The 21,631-nt window shown below is 40.5% G+C and overlaps 1 protein-coding gene across 1 annotated transcript; it reads right to left on the bottom strand.

Moving 5' to 3' along the window:
- Positions 1–3,187: 3,187 nt before the first annotated feature.
- On the bottom strand, positions 3,188–19,712 carry LOC128399081 (vomeronasal type-2 receptor 26-like). Its single transcript, XM_053360342.1, has 5 exons — positions 19,558–19,712; positions 9,071–9,362; positions 7,990–8,850; positions 5,121–5,247; positions 3,188–4,089 (listed from the first exon to the last, which is right to left on the bottom strand). Exons 1-5 carry the CDS (start codon positions 19,710–19,712, stop codon positions 3,188–3,190), a joined length of 2,337 nt encoding a protein of 778 aa, XP_053216317.1.
- Positions 19,713–21,631: the final 1,919 nt, after the last annotated feature.

Here is a 21,631-nt window from a genome sequence, read left to right as displayed (position 1 = left end):
AACTTTGTGGTTATACTGTAAATAGGGAAGATATAAAAAGGGAGGGGAAAATACTTTAATGCATGAGACCGTTATGTCCTCTTCCTATTCAAAAAAACACATTCAGCCAAAATCTGAGTTATGATAGAGTAGAGCAATTGTATTTGTGATCTGCAGTGTATCTTTGACACACCTGCTCTTCTCTTGGTCTTTCCTCTGCACTTTCAGTACAAAGCACCCTAGCAGAATGAACTTATTTGTCTTATGAGTGATTTGGTATCTCTACATTAAGTATGTGATTTACATTCCCTGCAGATTTTGGCATTTCATTTCCCTTTGATAGCACTTCTGCACCATGCCTCTCTGCATTTCTATATCTGTATTTATTTCTTTATACCTGAAACTATATCACTGAATAAAACTTTGCCTGTTGATGGTGACAGAAGTTCACAGTTATGGATGATGATGATGATGATGATGATGATGATGATGATGATAATAATAATTCATTTTTATTTATTAAATTAGTGTATCGCCCTTCTCTGGTAGATCTAAGGGCAGTTCATAACTTAAAAATAGAACATAACATCACATAATATATTAAAAAAATAAGAAGCCAAAAAAGAAAACCCACTAACCAATACAACCCTTCATTAACTGTTTTTGGTGTCACAGGAATCCTCCATGTTTTTATAATTACATTGTTTTTAATTAGTTCTCTTCTCAAATCTCTCTCTCTCTCTCTCTCTCTCTCTCTCTCTCTCTCACACACACACACACACACACACACACTTGCTCAAATTAACAAAGCTGAAGTGTAATGTTTATGACTTCTTTGGCGGCTTTGGTAAGAATGAAAGTTTGCAGTTACAGAGATTGGAGGAGTGAATGTTCAGAAGAGCTTCATTTGCTTAAACTCACTGACTTTGGTACCATCCTGTAAGCTGAGGCCATGTACTGTTAATGTACCCATTGTTCATATCAACATACTTTCTCTTTTCTGATAATATGGGATTGGTTTATATCCCTTTGGTTGTGGGGCATATTATTGCTTACTGTGGGGTGTCAAACAGGTCCTGAGAAGGATGTTCCATGAATAATAATTCCTTAAAATAGTAAGTTATGTGAGAAGCAATCCCACCAATGAGGAGGTCACCTGCCTGGTACCATTCATGAGGCACAGGGATTGGATCAACGGCAAGGCACTTCATTCTCCTGCCTTTGCACATTGTGTGAGGCAGCAGCAGGAGCAGCAGGAGCCTCACCATGGTAGCTTCAAAGCCTCTCTCAGAAGATGCAGGTTCCTCTGTGTCCAAATAACTCCCCCTTCTGACTTTGGCTGTGTTGGTGGTTGCACTTTCAGCTTTCTTTATAACATCAGCAGACAGAGAAATACTTTGAATATGAACTTAAATTATTACTAAAACTCAATGAAAATGAAAAAGAAGTGTTGACAGTAACAAAACCAGTAAAACCTTTCACACACACTATGCAACACTCCTGAATCTCACTGGCACAGGAGCATATTTAATGCTCTTACTATGCTGGGTTGTTGACTGTTTCCTGGTGTCCTTAGGAAACTCCTGAGAGTTCTCTCTAGCTGAAAAAAATATTGTGATCTGGATAATTGCAGAGGGAGAAAATTACTTCATTGGATCTTGGACTTTGAGTGGCACTTTTGATCAGAAACTCATTTTTAACAATTCAGTTAGGAAAAGCAGGTTGAATCTGCTCCTTGAAGGTCTGAGACAGGGGAATTTGAGTGCAGAGTTCAATGGTGAGAAATCACCAGACAGAAAGTGGTACCCTAAAGTTCAGCCAGCATCTTGCCTGAGAACTTAAAGAAATGCCATATCCCCAAATGATTCCATAGTCTTAAAGGAAGAAAAATGTTCCTATCATCTGTCTGTCTGTCTGTCTATATCTATCTATCTATCATCTATCTATCTATCTATCATCTATCTATCTATCATCTATCTATCTATCTATCTATCTATCTATCTATCATCTATCTATCTATCTATCATCTATCATCTAACTATCTATATCTATCTATCGATCATCTATCTATCTATCATCTATCTATCTATCTATCTATCTATCTATCTATCTATCTATCTACCTATCTATCATCTATCATCTATCTATCTATCTATCTATCTATCATCTATCTATCATCTATCTATCTATCTATCTATCTAACATCTATCTATATATCATCTATCTATCATCTATCATATATCATCTATCATCTATCGTCATCTATCATCTATCATCTATCATCTATCAATCTATCATCTATCTATCTATCTATCTATCATCTATCTATCATCTATCTATCATCTATCTATCATCTATTAACATAGAGGTCAAGGTCCCTTCACACACCCCCAATAAAATTTGATTGGACCACCCCTCTCAGTTGATGGGCATGGCCATTCAAATGCTGTGTGTGTGCCGTGCCATGTGATTGATTATGTGGGGAGGGCTTACCTTATTCAAGTTGACACCTCAGTCAGTTAATAATTTTTTGAGAGTTACTCCACATTATAATGTGTGGGTGGCTCACCAGGAGTCCACAGCTGATGTGGCACCCACAAAAGCCTTCAATGACATTCTCAGGCAGAACCCCAGACTCTGAACTTGGAAAAAATGGAAGTGAAACTCACAGATTCATCCACCCTTAACTCCTATTTATTGCAAAGACACTTCCAGGATGGAGAAACAGAACATTTCAAACCATAGCACATGTAATAAAACATGTAATATATATATATTTTTAAAATCAACTCATAAAATCAGAAAACCTGATACATCAATGAAGAAACCCAGATCAGGTACTAACAGTCAATGAATACCTGAATGGAAAGGGGCACCTATCATATTGCAATCAACAATATGCATGCAATTTAGAGGAATTCAGCCTGCTCTGCAGCATTTCAATACCAAGATTCAGTCATGGAGCAGGCCCTCTCGGGAGACACCTGAAGCATGCATGTGGTGATAAGAACTAATAGGGTGATAAGAACTAATAGGGAAACTAAATTGCAAGGCAAACTTTCTGGCCAGGCTTTATAATAACCTAAAATTGAATATTATTATATGAATGTATCTCCTACCAACTACTTTGTCCAAGAGATGTTAGGGCATTGTAAAACATCTCAAAGATTTTTTATGAAAAATGCTATTGTGAGTGAAGACAGATGGCTTAATCCCTTCTTCGTATTAATTGATCCCTGCTGTTCAGTTCAGGCCTTAGCACAATGATGTAACATTTCGGGGAAAAGATACAACCCAGTAACCCAGCACTGGAGGCCAAGATGGAGAAGATCTCCACAGCCACCATGTGTTTCCCTCTTGTGCTCAGGTAGGTGGGAACAAAAGAGATCCAAACACTGCAAAATGCTAACATACTGAAGGTGATGAACTGGGCTTCATTAAAACTGTCAGGTAACTTGCGGGCCAGGAAGGCCACAATGAAGCTGGTGAGGGCCAAGAGGCCCATGTAGCCTAAGACACAATAGAACATGGTGACAGACCCAACATTACATTGCACAATGGTTTCTTCAGCTACTGATTTCATGTCTAGATCAGGGAAGGGGGGAGACGTTGTCAGCCACAGAGTACAGATACCCACTTGAATGAGGGAACCTAAAAGGACAATAGAATGGGCCAGTCTCTTTCCCACCCATTTCTTCATCTTGGATCCTGGCTTTGTGGCTATGAATGCTAAAGAAACAATGATGGTCTTTGCCAACACACAAGAAACAGCAACAGAGAAGATGATGCCAAAAGCAGGTTGCTGGAGAAGACAGCTCACTTTCCCAGGTTGGCCAAGGAAAAGCAGAGAGGAGAGGAAGCAGAGCAGGAGGGAGACCAGGAGAGTGTAGGTGAGATCTCGGTTGTTGGCGATGACTATGGGGGTATCTTTGTGCCGGATAAAAATAGCCAACACCAAAGCAGTAATCAAAGAACATAAGATACAAACAGAGGCTAAAATGATCCCTAAAGGTTCTTCATAGGACAGAAAACATATTGCTTTGGGGATGCATCCATTTCTCTTCTTGTTTGGATACTGACCTTCTGGGCAATTGAAACATGCATCCATATCTGAGAAATGTAAAGAGAAGCATTAATATAAATCCAGCACCAATTCATCTGACCTAGCGCACAAAGTCTTGTGGTGAATTGTACATTATGGCTGTTCCACCATCATTTCCCAGCAGTACTGGCTGCCAAGGCACATTTGTGGTGCATTGGCCATGAGAGACAGCACACCAACTAGCAGTGAACATATTGTCGCATTTAAAAGTGGTATGAGATGTGGAGGTCTGCTTTAGGGTCCAATATAAGAAACAAACCTTTGAGTTTGATTCCCAGCCCTTGTAACACTTGCTCATTCGTGCAGGGGCCTCTCTCTGCTCCCTTTCTCTTTTAGCCTGCTAGTTCCTATCTTTTGAAGAAGCACATTCCAGCCTACCAGGGTTTTTCCTCCTTTGCTGGGGCTTTTGGTTTCTCTCCCTCCCACAGTCGTAGCTGGATGATACCTGAGGACTCTTGCTGCTCCTGAAGCAGCAATAAACTGCTAGCTAAATTGCAAAGCAAAGCAGGATCAGGCAGGGTTTCAAAATCAATAGGAGACCAGACATTGTAGGGTAGGAAATGCTTTCCTTTCCTGGCCTTAGGCTTTTCCTTTCATAGTTCTTGTCAATTCAGGGTATGCATGGACGATCATTGGATTGCCACGCCCCTAATTCCCCCTATTCCTTAGTTTGTTTTGAGCTTCATCCAAATATTTTGTCTCTCCGATATCTTTTTTTTCCTTTCAGGATTTATGTATGGAAGGGGAGCAGGCTCTGCTCCACAACTGACCAGTCAGGCAAGGGTTCAATCAGCTTCAGCTCACCATGAGCACTTCCCTCATTCTCTTAGAATGCCAATGTTGCCCACTGGAGAGGTGCCAGAACTGAGCTCCGGTGAGTTCTGTCTTAAAAAATGCCCTTTGTGTAACCCAATGGCTACAGTTCTGCCTTTAGAATTTATCCTCCTCTCCTGATCTTGTTATGTTCACTAAATAAAAGTGGCCCAGCCTGTGTATCTGTCTCATTTTTTGTTCATCAGGGTGCAAAAGCTTTACCTACCCGTCTGGTTTGAGATCTTCCCCGCTGGGCATGGAGTGCAATCATAGCAACAAAACTTTTCCCCTTCCTTCCTTTTCTTCTGATAACCAGAGTGGCAGGGTTCATTGCACAAAGAAAAGGGAAGCACCTATAGAAAGGTATAGGGGGTGGAATAGCTTTCATATATGTCACCCGCAGAGACACATTATGTTTCAGCAACGTGTATTAGCATTACTTATGCACCTATACATTGTATTGTTTTATGGCTTAAAGGACCTTTTCTGTTCATTTGTTTTGGGGTTTTTAATTTTCAAAGAAAACACATAATATTTTAGCAATATTTGCTAAATTTCAGCCCTGTTTGTGAAGGTAACTTTCCTATCAGTGTACTTTCAAGGTAATATTGATTTCAAAGTTGGAATAGAGGGATTTGGAATGTCAGGTTTGCATCATGGCCCCACTCTTTGGACCTCCTGTGGAATGGGTGCATAGAAAAGGGCATCAGAGATGACTGCAGGGTAGTCGGGTCAGGATTGGTGCTATGTGCTGACACAATTTTGCTGCAGTAAGCATCCTAATCACCGAATCATCAAAGCCTCCCACCCTTAATACATTAAAATAACCCAACTTTGAGGTTACCAGATCGTACACAACAGAAGGCCACTTAAGCCTCAAGCAGACCAGGCAACCTCCCATCTCTCTTGTCTAGGATGGCACTAATAGAGCTTTAGTCCTGTTGGGATTCAGCTTCTGTTATTAGCTCTCATACACTCCATTCCAGAGATAAGACATTGTTCCAGCACCTCACCTGCTGCACCTGCTGAAGTAGAGCTTTTTGTCACCAGCATGTTGCTGGCAATGCACTCCAAATCGCCAGATGAATGAGCAGGTTCATATAGATGTAAAACAACTGTCAGCTTCACCTTTGAGCCAGTGCCAACGACTGGGCTCAACCTCTTCAGCCCCGACTGGGCCACGCGAGCTGGGAAAGCAGTCTAGGAGACCTTCCACTGCAGGGAGCAGGTCTAAGTGCTGTGGACTCACAACTTAGAGCTGTGAGCACCAATCTCAGTTTCAAAAGTCAGCGGAGCACAGCAGAGCATGAACCACAGGAACGACAGCTCTGAAGTATAACTTCTTTTATTCTCTACAGCTACTGAATAAACTAACTAAAGACTAATCGGAGATGCTGAACTGCATGAGTGTTACAGCTGCTTGAGCAGCGACCTTATCTATACACAGATAACACTCAGACTCCCTTTGAAGTCAGGCTGGAGTGGAAGAAGTAATGAGCTAAATCCGCCCCCTCCTTTCTGAAACATTGTCAGCAGATTCTTGCAATGGGAGGGGTGAAACATCCTCAACAACATGATAAAGAAAACAATAGCCTGCAGAACACCAAACAAGAAGCTCCATGGGGCAGAACCACACTCCTCAAAATCACCCTCTGAAAAAAACCATCTAAGGAGGACATCCTGAAGGATATCATGGTTGATCCTCACTAGCTGATGAGATCACAGAGAATTAACATGGACATGCTCCTCAATCTCTTTCCCAAAACCCTAATCACACAGAATGACCAACCAAGTTTCCATGTCAAAACAGATTCTAAAATGCAATTGAAATTGATTTGGAAAATCTGTTTTATCCATAAGCCATTGGCACGTCCTGTTAGATACATTTAAATACTAGCCAAATCACCATAGCCAGCCAGGAAGTCCATCAATGTATCTGAGAAGAGATGAAGCACTTGAAATCTCATCTACATCAATCATAGAAACAAAAATTGTCATTGAAGGGGCAAAATCAGTCTTCAATATTCAGCAAAAAAATAAATAGAAGCCCTTCTTCCTGATCTCCAAGAACTCTAAGATATTTTTGTAGACTAGAATGTTTGTATCCTTTATGCAAAACAATATTAGACAGAACAAGAAATGGCAGAAAGTATTCCCTGTTTTTGCAAAGAGGTTCCCACATTCTCTACCTGGTTAAAACTTTGGTGCCATAGAATTTTGTCCTCGTTGATGATTAACTCTTTATCTCCTCTATCACTGAGACCCACCCATCCAACTTTCACTCTCTGGAAAGACGTGTTTGGGAATGTGACCAGATTCATGATGTCAAATCCTCCTCTCATTTCCCTTTTTTCATTAAATGATACCGTTTCTCCAGCTGAGTTGTTAAATGAAACACCTTGAAGAAATGAGTTGATCTGTTGTTGTTTTTAAAAGAGAAGACTCAGTTTATTTGAGGTTCCCAATTTAAACAGATTCCAAGGACAAGTTACAAGATGAAATAAAAACCAGCAAGACTGTAACCATGACATACCCTCAAACATTTCTCCAATGAATATAAGGACATCCCATTCCATGATGATAACTTTACTATTTAGCACTCCTGACTGTTTCCAACAATATAGAAACATAATGAATTATTAAACATTTAAAAAGCTTTTCTACACAGGATTAACTTCAGATGGCTTGGGGATTGAATAATTCCATACCCTCCAACATTTCACCAATGAAAATAGGGATATGCTAAGGAAAAGCGAGACATTCTAGGATCAAATCAGAAACAGGAATAGCTTCTCTAAATCAGGGACATCCCTGGAAAATAGGGACACTTGGAGGGTCTGCCATGACTAAGATGCAGAATACTTTGCCAGCTCTTTTTTTAACATACAAGAAGAGGGGCCGTAAAGGGGAGCAGCTCCCTGGTTGAGCATCTCCTTGCACGGAAAGGGCCCAGATTCAATCCCCAGAATCTTCGGGAGGCACTGGGAATCTCATCTTGTCTCAAAATCTGGAGATCCCAAGCCAGGCAGTGTACACAAAACTGAAACAGATGGATGAGTTTATTGACATGAGACTATTTGGCTCTGTAACATTACCTGCCAAGGCTGCAGAGATGGAAATCCAACACTGTAACCAACGGGCACTGCTTTCTGTGGGGATCTGGATGAGGAAATGGCATGCAAAGTGTGAGCTACAGCATAGGCAGCATTATAGATACTGTAGCTCTGCCCAGACATGTGCATTTCAAAAACACCTGCAGGGAGACTTTCCAGCCTCTCCTCTCCAGTACACGTTCCATCTTCCTTGACAGGCATACCTGGATCAGGATAGTGACAGTCAAATGCCTGCTCCCAGTAGTCCTTCCAAAAGCCATCTGCTTTGGTCCTGTGTGTTTGGATATTCTTAAGGAATTGGTTGAACTGTAGAAGTTCTTCTGAGTGCATTGTAAAGGAAAGGGCACCTTGCAACCCTTGAAAATCCATGTTTCTCAGCAATCCAAATGATACAAAATCAATCTGGGCTGTCATGATCCAGACCTTCCCAAATGATGTGTTTTGCTTATTGCTGTTATCTATTATAAATATAGCTGTTTTCACATATGCAATTGTCCCATCATCTCCATAGACGATAAGCGTACTGACCTTTTCATCTCTGAGACCTTCATAAATACCTTCAATTTCACCAGATATTTTTTCCAGATCTTCTAGAACAACTTGAAGTGGGATTCTTTTTGTGAAGGCTGAACAGATTTCATTCTGGGAAAACAATGGCTCCAGGATCTTCAAAAAATGTTCTCCGCTGTCATATTTGGCAACAAAGAGCCCCACCCACTTCCATCTGAAGTACTGAAGTAACCGGATAATCCCTGCATATTGAAGCTCTTCATTTGGGACCATGGTATAAAAAGACTTCTGTATAGATTGACTCTCCTCTGAAGCAAATGAGCCATAGGTGAGCTAAAAGAAAATGATAACGTAGAAGAACATTTCCTTAAGAAATTTGTAGGCAAACTTTGAATTACTTTTTTATTTAAAAAAGTTCTGGTTGGATTTCTAGTTATGGGGAAATAATGAAATTTCCAGGTTATTTCTATATCACACTAATATTTCTCTTTTCCTTCTGAATAAAAGTATTGCAAAAGAAATTTCCCCACATTCCCCTATGCACCGATTCTACCTGTGGAATCCTGTAGAGACTTAAGATATCTGCCATGTGGATAGATGTGTCAGAAGTAAGTCCCCCAATCACAGCCATGAGGTTTTTCTGAGTGTCACATTTGTAGTTGGGGACAAATCTTTGCCATTTGAAGAGAAGGTCCAAAGTGGTTCGATAGGTCATTCTCCCATCGAAGTAGCTGTCATAGATGTGGAAACCAAGGGAGACATTGGGCAAGATTTTCGGATTGTCATTGATCTCTTTTATGGTAAAAACCAAGGCCAAGATGTTCTGATAGAACTTTGTGATTACACTGTCAATAGGGAAGATATTTTGATGCATTAGACTGTTATGCTCTATTCCTGTTCAGAAAACATATTCATCCCAGATCTTTTTTATACTACAGGAGAGCAGTGTTATTTGCAATCTACTGTGTATCTTTGACACATCTGCTCTTTTCTTGGTTTCTGGCTTTTTCTCCTCTGCACTTTCAACTCTTAGCATCCTAGCAGAATAAACTTATTTCCCAGTCTAATGAGTAATTTGGCACCCTTACATTAATTATTTCATTTTCATTGTCTTCAGTTTTTGGCTTTTGCTTTCCCTCTGATGACACTCCTGCACCATGCCTCTCTGCATTTATATATCTATATGTGTTTCTATAAACCTGAAACTATACTATTGTTGAATACTCATATTCTGAACATGGTGGGGGTCCACACAAGCTTATGGAATAGAGTATTGTTCACTCTGTTTAGATGTGTATGCTACAATTAACCTTTTCATCTCCTAGGACAAACCTGCAATTGTGTTTTGTGTTTTGTTTTAATCAACTTGGTGATCAGACCCAAGTTCACCCTGTGCTAGAATGTAAACTAACATTTAAACCAAACAATAAATTTATAAGACACCCGAATCTGGGCATCCAAGTATTCATCCTCTCTGCCCTTGGTTATCTGATTTGGAGCTGATGGAATATTCCAGATTTGTCCAGTCCCAGCTTTCCATGCTAACGGATACATTGAACTGGCTTTCAGGTTAATAAGGGACTAATTGAAACAGCCACATATCAGCTAGATGCCATTGTTAATAGAAGAACAAATGGCAGCTTTCCAATATAGACCTGTTAATGTCATTCAAAATAATCCTTGTGACATAAGAACAAAATAAAGTCATATGTAGTATACTTCATAAGATGGAAGGTGCAGTTCTTGGTGGCATCTAAAGGTACCGAGTGTTGGAGCAGGTGGTCCTACACAGAACAGACAACTAGAGCTCTAGGCAGATTACAGTGGTACCTCGGGTTACAGATGCTTCAGGTTACATATGCTTCAATTTACAGACTCCGCTAACCCAGAAATAGTACCTCAGATTAAGAACTTTGTTTCAGGATAAGAACAGAACAAAATTGAACAATGTTTAAAAAGAAAAAAATTTGGACATAATTTGCCTACAAGAAACTCATGTGGCGAGAAAGCATAGAAAAGTCTTGATTAATAAAAGATTGGGAAATGAATTTATATCTTCCGACAAAAGTAAGAAGAGAGGGGTTGTATTATATGTAAGGAATAAAATTGAAGCTCAACAAATTTTTAAAGATGAAGAAGGAAGAATCATCGCAGTTCAGATCAAATGGCAAGGGGGAAAAATAATAATCGTCAGGATCTATGCACCAAATGGAAACAAAACAGACTTTTTTAAAAATCTGGAAGAAAAGCTGTTCGATTATATATATCAAAAGAATTATATAGATCAAAAGATTATAATAATGGGGGACATGAATGGTGTGGTGTCATTGGAAATGGATAGACTAAGAGCAGCAGGGCTTAGCAAAGAAGGGAAACTACCAAAGACATTTTTTTCGATGATAAAGAACTGCAATTTAATTGATATCTGGAGATTGAGACACCCACTGGAAAAACAATTTACATTTTATTCAGACCCAAATCTGTCAATGTTGAGAATTGATCAAATATGGGTCTCAAATGAATTAACCCCAAGAATCAGACAAATAGAAATCCAACCGAGAGTAATTTCAGATCATAGTCCAATAAAATTTGAACTTCAAGAATATGAAGAAAGAACGTTTAGATGGAGAATGAATGATTATCTCCTAGATGACCAAAAAATTGTTGAGAAAGCCCAAAAGAGTTTGATGGACTATTTTGCAAATAATTCTAACAAAGGTACGAAAATGAGTACAGGATGGGATGCCAGCAAGGCAGTCATGAGAGGATTTTTCATCCAGCAGAATTCAATCAAAAATAAAAGCAGAGAAAAGGGAAAGAAGGAAATCTTAAGACAAATAATGGACAACGAACAAAAATTAGTTAAGAAACCGAACAATGAGAAAATAAAACAGAATATAAAGGCTCTGCAAACCCAATTTGCGATGATAATCAACAAAGAAGTAGAATGGAATATAAAAAGAATGAGACAAAGGAACTTCGAATCGGCTAACAAATCAGGCAAGCTGTTGGCATGGCAAATTAAAAAAAGAAAAGAACAGAATACAATCAACAGAATCATCATGGAGGGAGAAGAAATAGACAATCCAAAAGGTATTAAAAAAGGATTCTTGGATTTCTACAGACATCTATATAAAAGAACAGAGAAGAACAATATGAGTAAGATAGAAAGATATTTAAAGGGGGGAAAGGTGCAGAAGATCCCGACAGAAAAAAAGAGAGGCTGAACGCCCCAATAGAAATTGATGAAATAAAAGAAGTTATAAAAGAACTCAAAAAAGGGAAAGCTCCAGGACCAGATGGATTTACAGCAAGTTTCTATAAAGAAATGAAACACATCCTGTCAATACCTTTGAAAGAAGTTATGGACAATATACTTAAGGAAAGAGAAATTCCAGAAACATGGAAAGAAGCGTTCATTACCTTTATTCCCAAACAAGACTCTGATTTGACACAAGTAAAAAATTATAGGCCTATTTCATTGCTAAATACAGATTATAAAATCTTTGCAAGTATTTTAGCGAAGAGGATTAAAAAAATATTACAAGAAGTTATTCATAAGGATCAAGCGGGTTTCCTACCTGGCAGACAGATGAAAGACAATGTAAAGAATATAATTAATATTTTGGAATATCTGACTGCCAGGAATGAGAAACAAGCTATGTTAATATTTGTGGATGCAGAAAAGGCCTTTGATAATATATCTTGGGATTTTATGTTAAAAAATTTAGAATATATGGAGGTGGGGAAGGAATTCCTCAATGGAATAAAGGCAATATACACTGAACAGAAAGCTAAGTTAATTGTTAATAACGTGATTACGGAAGAAATAGGGATAACCAAAGGTACACGACAAGGGTGTCCACTTTCGCCATTGTTATTCATCATGGTCCTGGAAGTATTTCTAAAATCTATAAGGGAAAATGAGGTAATAAAAGGGGTCGCAGTAAGCAGGAATGAATATAAGGTTAAAGCCGGACTTCCGGGTTGACGCCTCCGGCAATGGCAGAGCTCCTCCGATCGGGAGGAACTTGCTCTGTGAAAAGCAGGGTCTGACCGCCAATGCGAAGGCGGAGACCCACAGAAATCACAGGCGGGAGAAGCCTGTGAACTTGGGATTCGGCTGGCACCTCTTGCGCCTCCCCTACTCGTGGGGAAACCCTGTTTTGGGGATCCGGAGCGACATGGGGTGAGTGGCGCGGTGCTTTGAATCGACTGCTTCTTTCACGGAGTGAAGCCGCATTGCTGTTGCCGGAGAGCGCTGACTTTTTCCTGTGGACAATTGGACTTTAAACAACTACCCATGAGTAGACTGGAAAATTTGGATCTTCAAATATTCTAATCTGGCAAAGTAGAGGGGAAGGCTCTAAACAGGAAGTCTGCCTCCCATTTTTGTAAATAGATTGAAGCAAAGGCGTTACAAACTAAAGTCTCTGAAAGTTTTTGGATAAAGGATTAAAATTCCACTGGTTAAAAATATTAAACCCCCCTTGGAAGCAGGAGAAGAGGGGGGAAGCCGTGGACATAGGGAGAACCTGCAGGAGAGAGGGAAAAGTAAACTACCACTGCTCTGAACCTGGGGACGGTCTGCCTGATGACGTTTGGGGAAGGTTCACTGACAGAACGGATTTGACAGATACTTAAAAAATTAGAAAGATACTGTTTCCATTGATCTCTTCTGAGTTTATTAAAGGGAGGAAAAATAACTGAAAATTGAAACTGTTTCTGTGACTGAAAGAACTGATACAATTTGAAACTGCTTCCCTCTAGAGGGAGCATGTGAAACTGTTACAGGAGTGTAACAGGGTAAACTCCAGCTGCAAGATAAAGTTCCTGAGAATCAGAGATTGACCTTGGACTATTCAAAATGCTGGTAGGAGAAGTTATTGTGACTGCATTACTCAAAATAAATCATTCACTTGAACAGCTGCACAAAAATGTAGATGACATGATCTTCAAACTTGACAGCCAGGAACAGAAAGTGACCAACTTGAATCAAAAAGCAAACAACAACATGGACTTGGTACAGGAAAATATCTTGGCAAGACAAATGGTGGAGGAAAAGGAGAAAGATGCCGTTGTGAAACTTAAAGTAATTCAAGAAGGATCCTCAGTTCTACAGAGGCAAATCGAGGATTACAAATGGAGGCCCTGCATGATTGATTTTAGCAAAAACCAGAGCTTGAGGATGGGACCCTGGCTTGGACCGAAGAACGAAAATTGGAAAGACCCCTTCATCCAGGGATTAACTGACATCTGGGACATGGGTTGGGGCCTGGAGGAGCTTGAAGCTGTGGGGGCCTATGGACTTGGAGGAATCCTGAAATACGTCCTGAAATACCCTATGGACCTTAGTTTCAAGTATGGAAATTTGGCTGAGCTGTTCAGAAGGAACAAAAGTTCTGTTTGGTTGGAGTTTCCCCGAGATTTGCTCCTGAGCATCAAAGAATATGAAGAAGGAACTTCTGGAGGCGGTGCCACCGGCAATGGCCGATTCCCTCTAGTCTTGAGGGAGTAGCTCCGTGGAAATCGGGACTTGCCGCTACGGCGAAGTGGGGACCCCTTCGAAAATCACAGGCGGGAGAAGCCTGTGACCGTGGGACTCGGCGGGCACCCTTAGCGCCCCCCCCCCAATTTGCGAGGGAACCCTGTAAAGAGTTCCGGAGCGAAACGGGGAGTGTGGCGCAGTGCTGCTTCTTCCGTGGAGTGAAGCCGTGCAGCTGTTGCCGGAGAGCGCTGACCTTTTTCCTGTGACAATTCGGCTATTAAACAACTACCCATGAGTAGGTCAAGTTTGAAGATTGGGGAATTTAAGGGGGGGGAAGGACTCATTTGGCACTGAAGCGGGAAGGCGTAAACAGGAAGTCTGCCTTCCGTTTTCTGTAAATAGATCAAAGCAAAGACTGTCTAAGCTAAGACCTTGAAAATCGCGTTGAAAAGGACTCAAATCCTAACATCAATTAAAAGAGAACTCTCTCCCTGAGGTGCAGGAGAGGGGAGGGAGAAGGGGAAGTATTTTTTTTTTGCCTGCAAAAAAGAAGAGAGAAAGGGAACAAAGACCACCACTTAATCCCTGGGAACGGACTGTCAAGGGACAATAGAACTGTTGTATTGTTAATCACGCTGTTAAAGGATAATGCAACTTTTTGACAGCTAACTCTGTAAGAGAGATACTTTGACTCTGAAGGGTTTCTTCGGACTTGAAACTGTTGCTTCCTTCGTTAAAGGGGGGATTTTTGAAAGTTGGAAAAGTCATTTTATTGTTATAAGTTTGGACTGCTACTGTGTCCCCCTAGAGGAACTTTGAAATCGTTACAATTGGCCAGGGAATTTTCCACTCTGAACTGGTCAGGGGAATTTCCCACTACAAAACAAGTAACTGTGGGACTGACCTTGATCCTTAGATAAAGTGTTATGGCAGATTTGACTCAGGAAAAAACAACAAGATCGGGTAAAATTAGACTGCAGCAGCATAGACCATCAGCACCCGGCCCTTCTGCCCCACCAGGGGAAGATCCAGCTCAGGTGGCGCCTAAAGGAATGGCATCTGAAGGGGGTTTTAGCTCCAGCATTAGAAAAAAAATTTGAATCTTTGGAAAAATTAAGCAAACAAGTTGCTGAAGCGACAACTAAAATTGATCAAAATACTTCAAGCATCAACAACTTGGGGCAGAAGGTGAACTCAAATACAGAATCTATTGAGAAACTGCTGCAGGAATCTACTTTGAACCGAAAAACAGCTGAAGAAGCTAAGGAAAAAGTATTGGCTGTAGAGGAAAAGATACCACCAATATGTAGGCAGCTTGAGGACCACAAGTCATTACTGTCTATGATTGAATTAAAAGAAAAACAGACAAATCTAAGGATCAGGGCTGTACCTGAACTTGAGAAAGATAGTTTGAGTGACTTTCTTACACAGGAATTTGCAGACTTTTGGAACCTGGATGATAAACAAGACTTCAAGATAGTAAGTGCTTTCAGACTTGGAAGAGGAGGGAGAAAGAACAGGTCGAGAGACTGTTTGATTACCCTCCGATCAAAAGAGGAGAGAGACAAAATACTGAGTCTGCACTTCCAGAATACCTTGGAAATAAACGAATCAAGAGTGGAGATATTTAAGGATATCCCGAAATATCTTATGGACCTTAGGTCTAACTACGGAGATTTGGTGGCCCTGCTGAGAGGAAACAGAACCATTTTTAGGTGGGAATTCCCCCAAGGCCTATCTTTTACCTTTAAAGGGAAAAAGTTTAAAATAAGATCAGTGGAAGATAAAGAAATTTTTTTGAGAGAACACGAAGAAGACCTGCAAAAAGAAAAGATGCCTGCCTCTCCACCATTTTCTTGCTCTCAATCTCAGTAAGCAGGGGGGAAAGAACCTACTGTCAGCAGAATATTTTTCTTGCTCTGCCTCACCAAGCATCCTTCTAGTCCTGTTGTGTTGGATGAGTTTCAGTTGGTAAGGCTCGAGGATGTGGACAAGGTGCTCAGATCAGTCAGGGTGACCACTAGCACTCTAAACCCTTGCCCCTCTTGGCTGGTAAAAACCAGCAGGGAGGCAACAGTTGGTTGGGCCAGGGAGGTGATCAGTGCCTCTATATGAGAGAGGGTGGTCCCTGCCTGTTTGAAGGAGGCAGTGGAAAAACTACTCCTTCAGAAAGCTTCCCTGGATTCAGAAAACCCAACTAATTACCAGCCAATTGCTAATATCCCTTTCCTGACGAAGGTTCTGGAGCAAGTGGTCAAAGACCAGATCCAGTGCTTTGGGAAGAAACTGATTTTCTGGATCCATATGGTTTTGGCACAGAAACTGCTTTGGTTGCCCTGTATGATGACCTCTGTTGAGAAACAGGCAAGGGAAACATGTCCCTGATAATTCTTCTTGACCCTCAGCAGCTTTCAATACCATAGACCCTGGTATCTTTCTGGAGCGACTGTCTGAACTGGGGGTGGGGGCACCACTTTGTGGTGGCTTCATTCCTACTTGGATGGTCGTTCCCAGACAGTGTTAGTTGGGGAATGCTTTTCAGTCCCGTGGAACCTTCAATGTGGGGTTTTTGAGGGCACAATCCTATCCCCTACATTGTTCAACATCTACATGAAATTGCTGGGTGGGGTTATCCGGAGCTTTGAAATACACTGTCAGCAGTATGCTGGTGACACTCAGCTGTATTCCTCCTTTACATCTGCAGGAGAGGGACTAGAAGTGCTGGAGCAGTGCTAAGGCTCAGAGAAAACTTAACATGGAGGCCAAATGGCCAAAATATTGGGAAATTTTGGAACAAGAAGGGGACAGATTGAAATTGCAGAGTTTTGAGAAATTGAAAGATAAAGTGCGAGATTGGCTTCATTATTATCAGATAATGGAGGTTTACAATTTGGATAAGAAAGTTGGTTTCCAGGTGGAAAAATCTAAATTGGAAACAGAACTGTTAGAACCCAAAACTAAGACTTTGTCAAAAATGTATAACTTGCTGCTGAAATGGAATACTCAGGATGAGACGGTTAAATCTGTAATGATTAAGTGGGCACAAGACGTTGGACACAATATTATGTTTGCTGACTGGGAACAGTTGTGGACCACCGGGATTAAATTTACGGCATGTAACACCTTAAGAGAGAATATTATGAAAATGATATATAGGTGGTACATGACCCCAGTCAAGCTTGCAAAAATCTATCATTTGCCTGATAATAAATGTTGGAAATGTAAGGAAAATGAAGGTACATTCTTTCACCTTTGGTGGACGTGCCCTAGGATTAAGGCTTTCTGGGAAATGATATATAATGAACTGAAAAAGGTATTTAAATAGCTTCTTGAAGAAACCAGAGGCCTTTCTCTTGGGCATGGCCGGCCAAGTGGTGCCAAAGAAGGACAGAACTTTTTTCATGTATGCTACAACAGCAGCAAGAATACTCATCGCAAAGTATTGGAAGACGCAAGATCTACCCACTCTGGAAGAATGGCAGATGAAACTGCTTGACTGTATGGGATTGGCAGAAATGACGAGCAGAATCCGTGACCAGGGAGAAGAGTCGGCAGAAGAAGATTGGAAAAAATTTAAGGACTATTTACAGAAATATTGTAAAATTAAGGAATGCTGAATGATGTTGGATTGAAATTGAGTGGTTTCTTTCTGTAATGATATAAAGGAATATGGAAGAAAAAAAGGGTTTGGATAGAAAATAAAGTGATATTATAAGCTGTAATGCTTTAAGTTAAGGATTTGCTGAACAAATAATTTGAAAGGGAATACAAGAAGGGGAGGTATGAGGAGGTCAGAGAAATATGTTATTGAAAAGTTTGTATCATGAACTATATGTCTTTTTTAATCTTTTTGTTTGTTTTTTGTTCGTATAAAAAATTGAAAATCTTAATAAATATCTTTTTTTTAAAAAAAATAGACGTGCTGGAGCAGTGTCTTGCCTCAGTAATGGACTGGATAAGAATCAACAAACTGAAGCTCTATCCAGATAAGACAGAGGCACTGTTAGTGGGTGGTTCCCTAGACCAGATGGGTTGGAGAGCACTTGCTCTTGATGGGGTTACACTTCCTCTGAAGGAGCAGGTTCATAGCTTCGGGGTACTTCTGGATTCTTTGTGGTCACTCAAGGCTCAGGTGGCCCTGAGTGCCTACCATCAGCTTTGTCTGGTGGCCCAGCTACACTCCTACAGTATCTGGAGAGGGATAGCCTAACTACTGCTGTCAATGCTCTGGTAACCTCAAAGTTAGATTACCGCAATGCGTTATATGTAGGGCTTCCTCTGAAGATGATTCAGAAACTTCAGCTGGTTCACAATTCAGTGGCCAGGTTGCTCACCAGAGCAAGATGGTTTGAGCTTATTACACTGCAAGCTTGACTGGGGTTATGTACCACCTGTAAATCATTTTCATTATATTTTCTCTTAAGGCGTTACACGCTGTAAACTTCAACCCGGTGGTCCACAACTTTTCCCAGTCAGCAAACATGATGTTGTGACCAATGTCCTGAGCCCATTTAATCATAGTTGATTTAACCGTTTCATCTTGTGTGTTCCATTTCAGCAGCAAATTATACATTTTTGACAAATTCTTAGTACTGGGTTCTAACAGTTCAGTCTCTAATTTTGACTTTTCCACCTGGAAGCCTATTTTTCTGTCTAGTTTAAACACTTCATTTATTTGATGATAGTGTAACCAATCTCTCCGAGCTTATTACACTGATCTGGGTTTGGCTGCATTGGCTACAGTGAGTTTGCAGGCCCAATTTCAAATGCTGATTTTGACCCATAAAGCCTATAAAAGACTGCAATACCTCAAGGACCAACTCTTTCCATATAAACCTACCCAGACCCTGAGATTCTCTTCTGAGGCCCTTCTTCATGTGCCTCTTCCTCGAGAGGTCCAGAGGGTGGCAACACAAGAACGGGCCTTCTCCGCAATAGCTCTGTGTCTGTGAAATTCTCTCCCTAGGGAAGTTCACCTGATGCCTCCATTATACACCTTTAGGCACCTGGCAAACACGTTCATTTTTAACAAGCCCTTTGCTTGATTTGATTGACATCCCATGCCCTTTTAAAATGTGGTTTTTTGGGGGGGGTCATTGGGTTGTTTTTATATTGATTCTATAAATTGTGGATTTATATTTTAATATGTGAACCACCTCCGGGTATAGGGCAGTCTATAAATTCAATCAATCAATAAATATTTCTAAATATAATATCTTTGAAAATATAATCTCACATGCAAATGAACACGTTCATTTTTAACAAGCCCTTTGCTTGATTTGATTGACATCCCATGCCCTTTTAAAATGTGGTTTTTTTTGGGGGGGGTCATTGGGTTGTTTTTATATTGATTCTATAAATTGTGGATTTATATTTTAATATGTGAACCACCTCCGGGTATAGGGCAGTCTATAAATTCAATCAATCAATAAATATTTCTAAATATAATATCTTTGAAAATATAATCTCACATGCAAAGCTGTTTCTTATTGTTCTTTGCTGATTCAGTGGAGCGTAGAATAAATAGAGGTGGAGGGAATATTCTTGCTTACAGTGGAATGTCAAACAGCTCCTGAGAAGGATGTACCGTGAATGAAACTTCGTTAAAAGCGTAGGTGCTCTGAGTAACAATTCCACCAATGAAGAGGTCCCCTGCTTGACCCCATTCATGGGGCACGAATATTGGATCAGCTGCAGGGCACTTCATTCTCTTGACTTCTCACATTGTGTGAGGCAGCAGCAGCATCAGCATCAGGAGCCTCACCATGGTAGCTTCAAAATCTCTCTTGGAAGATGCAGAGTTGTCCAAATACATCCCCTGTCTCAACTGAACAGTCTTGGAGGATGCAGTGTGAGCCTTATGTTTAGCACGAGCGGGCGTACAAATGCTTTGAATATGAACTTAAATGATCAAAACTCCATTATAATCATAAAACAAATGTTGACAATAATGACCTCCCCCTCTCTCGATACCCCACACTCCTACGTCTCACTGGCACAGGAGCATATTTAATACTCTTACTATGCTGGGTTGTTGACTGTTTCCTGATGTCCTTAGGAAACTCTTGAATGCTCTGTCTAGCTGAACAAATTATTGTGATCTGGATAATTGCAGAGGGAGATAATTACTTCATTATAATTTCGAGTTTGAGTAGCATATTTGCTCAAAAACTTTTTACTTTTTTATTTATTTTTTCCAGATGGAATAACAAGTTGGCTCTGGTCCCTGAAGGACTCAGACAGGGGAAACTGAGTTAAAAGTTCAATGGTGAGTGAACCCCAGACAAGGGCCCCAGACTATGAATTTTTAAAAAGTAATCCTCAATATCTCCCAGAAGGAAAACAATGACATGTATTCTGTATTCTTTTTTACATATGAGCATCCTTGGTTGCTTTGTCAGTGTTATCAACCAATGAATGAAGTCAGGGCTGTGAATCATATGTGAGTTGTTTCAACCCCAGACAATAGAAATCTGTGGAGTCTTTTAAAGTTTTGGTTTCCCCACTACCTTTGAGTGGACTTCCCTAGATTCTGTCTTGTTCTCTAGTAGTTCTTGATATTTCCATAATTTGCTGTTCATTTGCCCATGGTAACCAGGATGTACTTTCCTAAGGTTGGTTCATCTGAGTTCAACACTATAGAAGATATTTCTTGCAAGTACTGCTACACAATCAGCATGGGTGGGTGTTAATGTAACCAACTTCCCAAATTGTGAATGCACAGTGTGATTTAGGCAGGTGTCCTGCTCTGCAACAGCTAACGACCAGGGCCTGTACAATCGTATACATGTCTACTAAGAAGTATGTCTCTGTGTTTATTGATTACCTCCAAGTATGTGGGTACAGGATGAATTTCATAGAAGAAGGCAGCCTCCAAAGATGGCAACAGGTTTCAAATCACAGTCCGGAATATCTGCACTAGATGATACACCTGTCCTGTCAATGGTATGGCAACCCATCTAGAAGAGGTCACCTTCCTGCTTCCCAGGTCCAAGAGCCATACTCCACACACCTCTATGTTTAGCTTTATTCTCAGACCCTAATTTGCCCATCAATGACTCCAGACATCCACCAAGCAGCTAATTCTTACGTCAGGGAGAAGAGGACATGGCTCCATCAGGATATTGATGAGACTTCACTACAAATCTAAAGATCAGCACTCCCAAAACTGCCCTACAGAGGTTGATGAATATGGTGGACATCAACATGATACCGTGTAAAAAAAATAACAAATGAGATTCAGTTTTTTGAGAACAATCGGAAGTTTATTTTATTCTTTCTTATCTTTATTCTTCATTTTCTTTTTTCTGTTTTTTCTTCTCTATTTGTTGTCATATTTTTCTTTTTTTCTTTTTTTCCATGAAGTGTACATGCATAAATTGTAACATGGTAAATTGTTGTAGCGGGACGCGGGTGGCGCTGTGGGTAAAACCTCAGTGCCTAGGACTTGCTGATCTCAAGGTCGGCAGTTCGAATCCCCGCAGCGGGGTGAGCTCTCGTCTTTCGGTCCCAGCTGCTGCCCACCTAGCAGTTCGAAAGCACCCTCAAGTGCAAGTAGATAAATAGGTACCGCTTTATAGCGGGAAGGTAAATGGTGTTTCCGTGTGCTGTGCTGGTGCTGGCTCG

This window comes from Podarcis raffonei, chromosome 13 (genome assembly GCF_027172205.1).
Source record: "Podarcis raffonei isolate rPodRaf1 chromosome 13, rPodRaf1.pri, whole genome shotgun sequence".
Lineage (NCBI taxonomy): Eukaryota > Metazoa > Chordata > Lepidosauria > Squamata > Lacertidae > Podarcis > Podarcis raffonei.
This window is presented reverse-complemented; position numbering and strand designations above follow the sequence as displayed.

Excerpts from the sequence above, each read along its gene's own strand:
- LOC128399081 (XM_053360342.1), bottom strand. The coding sequence starts at position 19,712 with ATGAAGTGCCCTGCAGCTGATCCAATATTCGTGCCCCATGAATGGGGT. Across the intron at positions 8,851-9,070 it reads GTCTCTACAGGATTCCACAG|CTCACCTATGGCTCATTTGC; the intron begins GTAGAATCGGTG and ends ATTTTCTTTTAG. Across the intron at positions 4,090-5,120 it reads GAAGATCTCAAACCAGACGG|ATATGGATGCATGTTTCAAT; the intron begins GTAGGTAAAGCT and ends TACATTTCTCAG.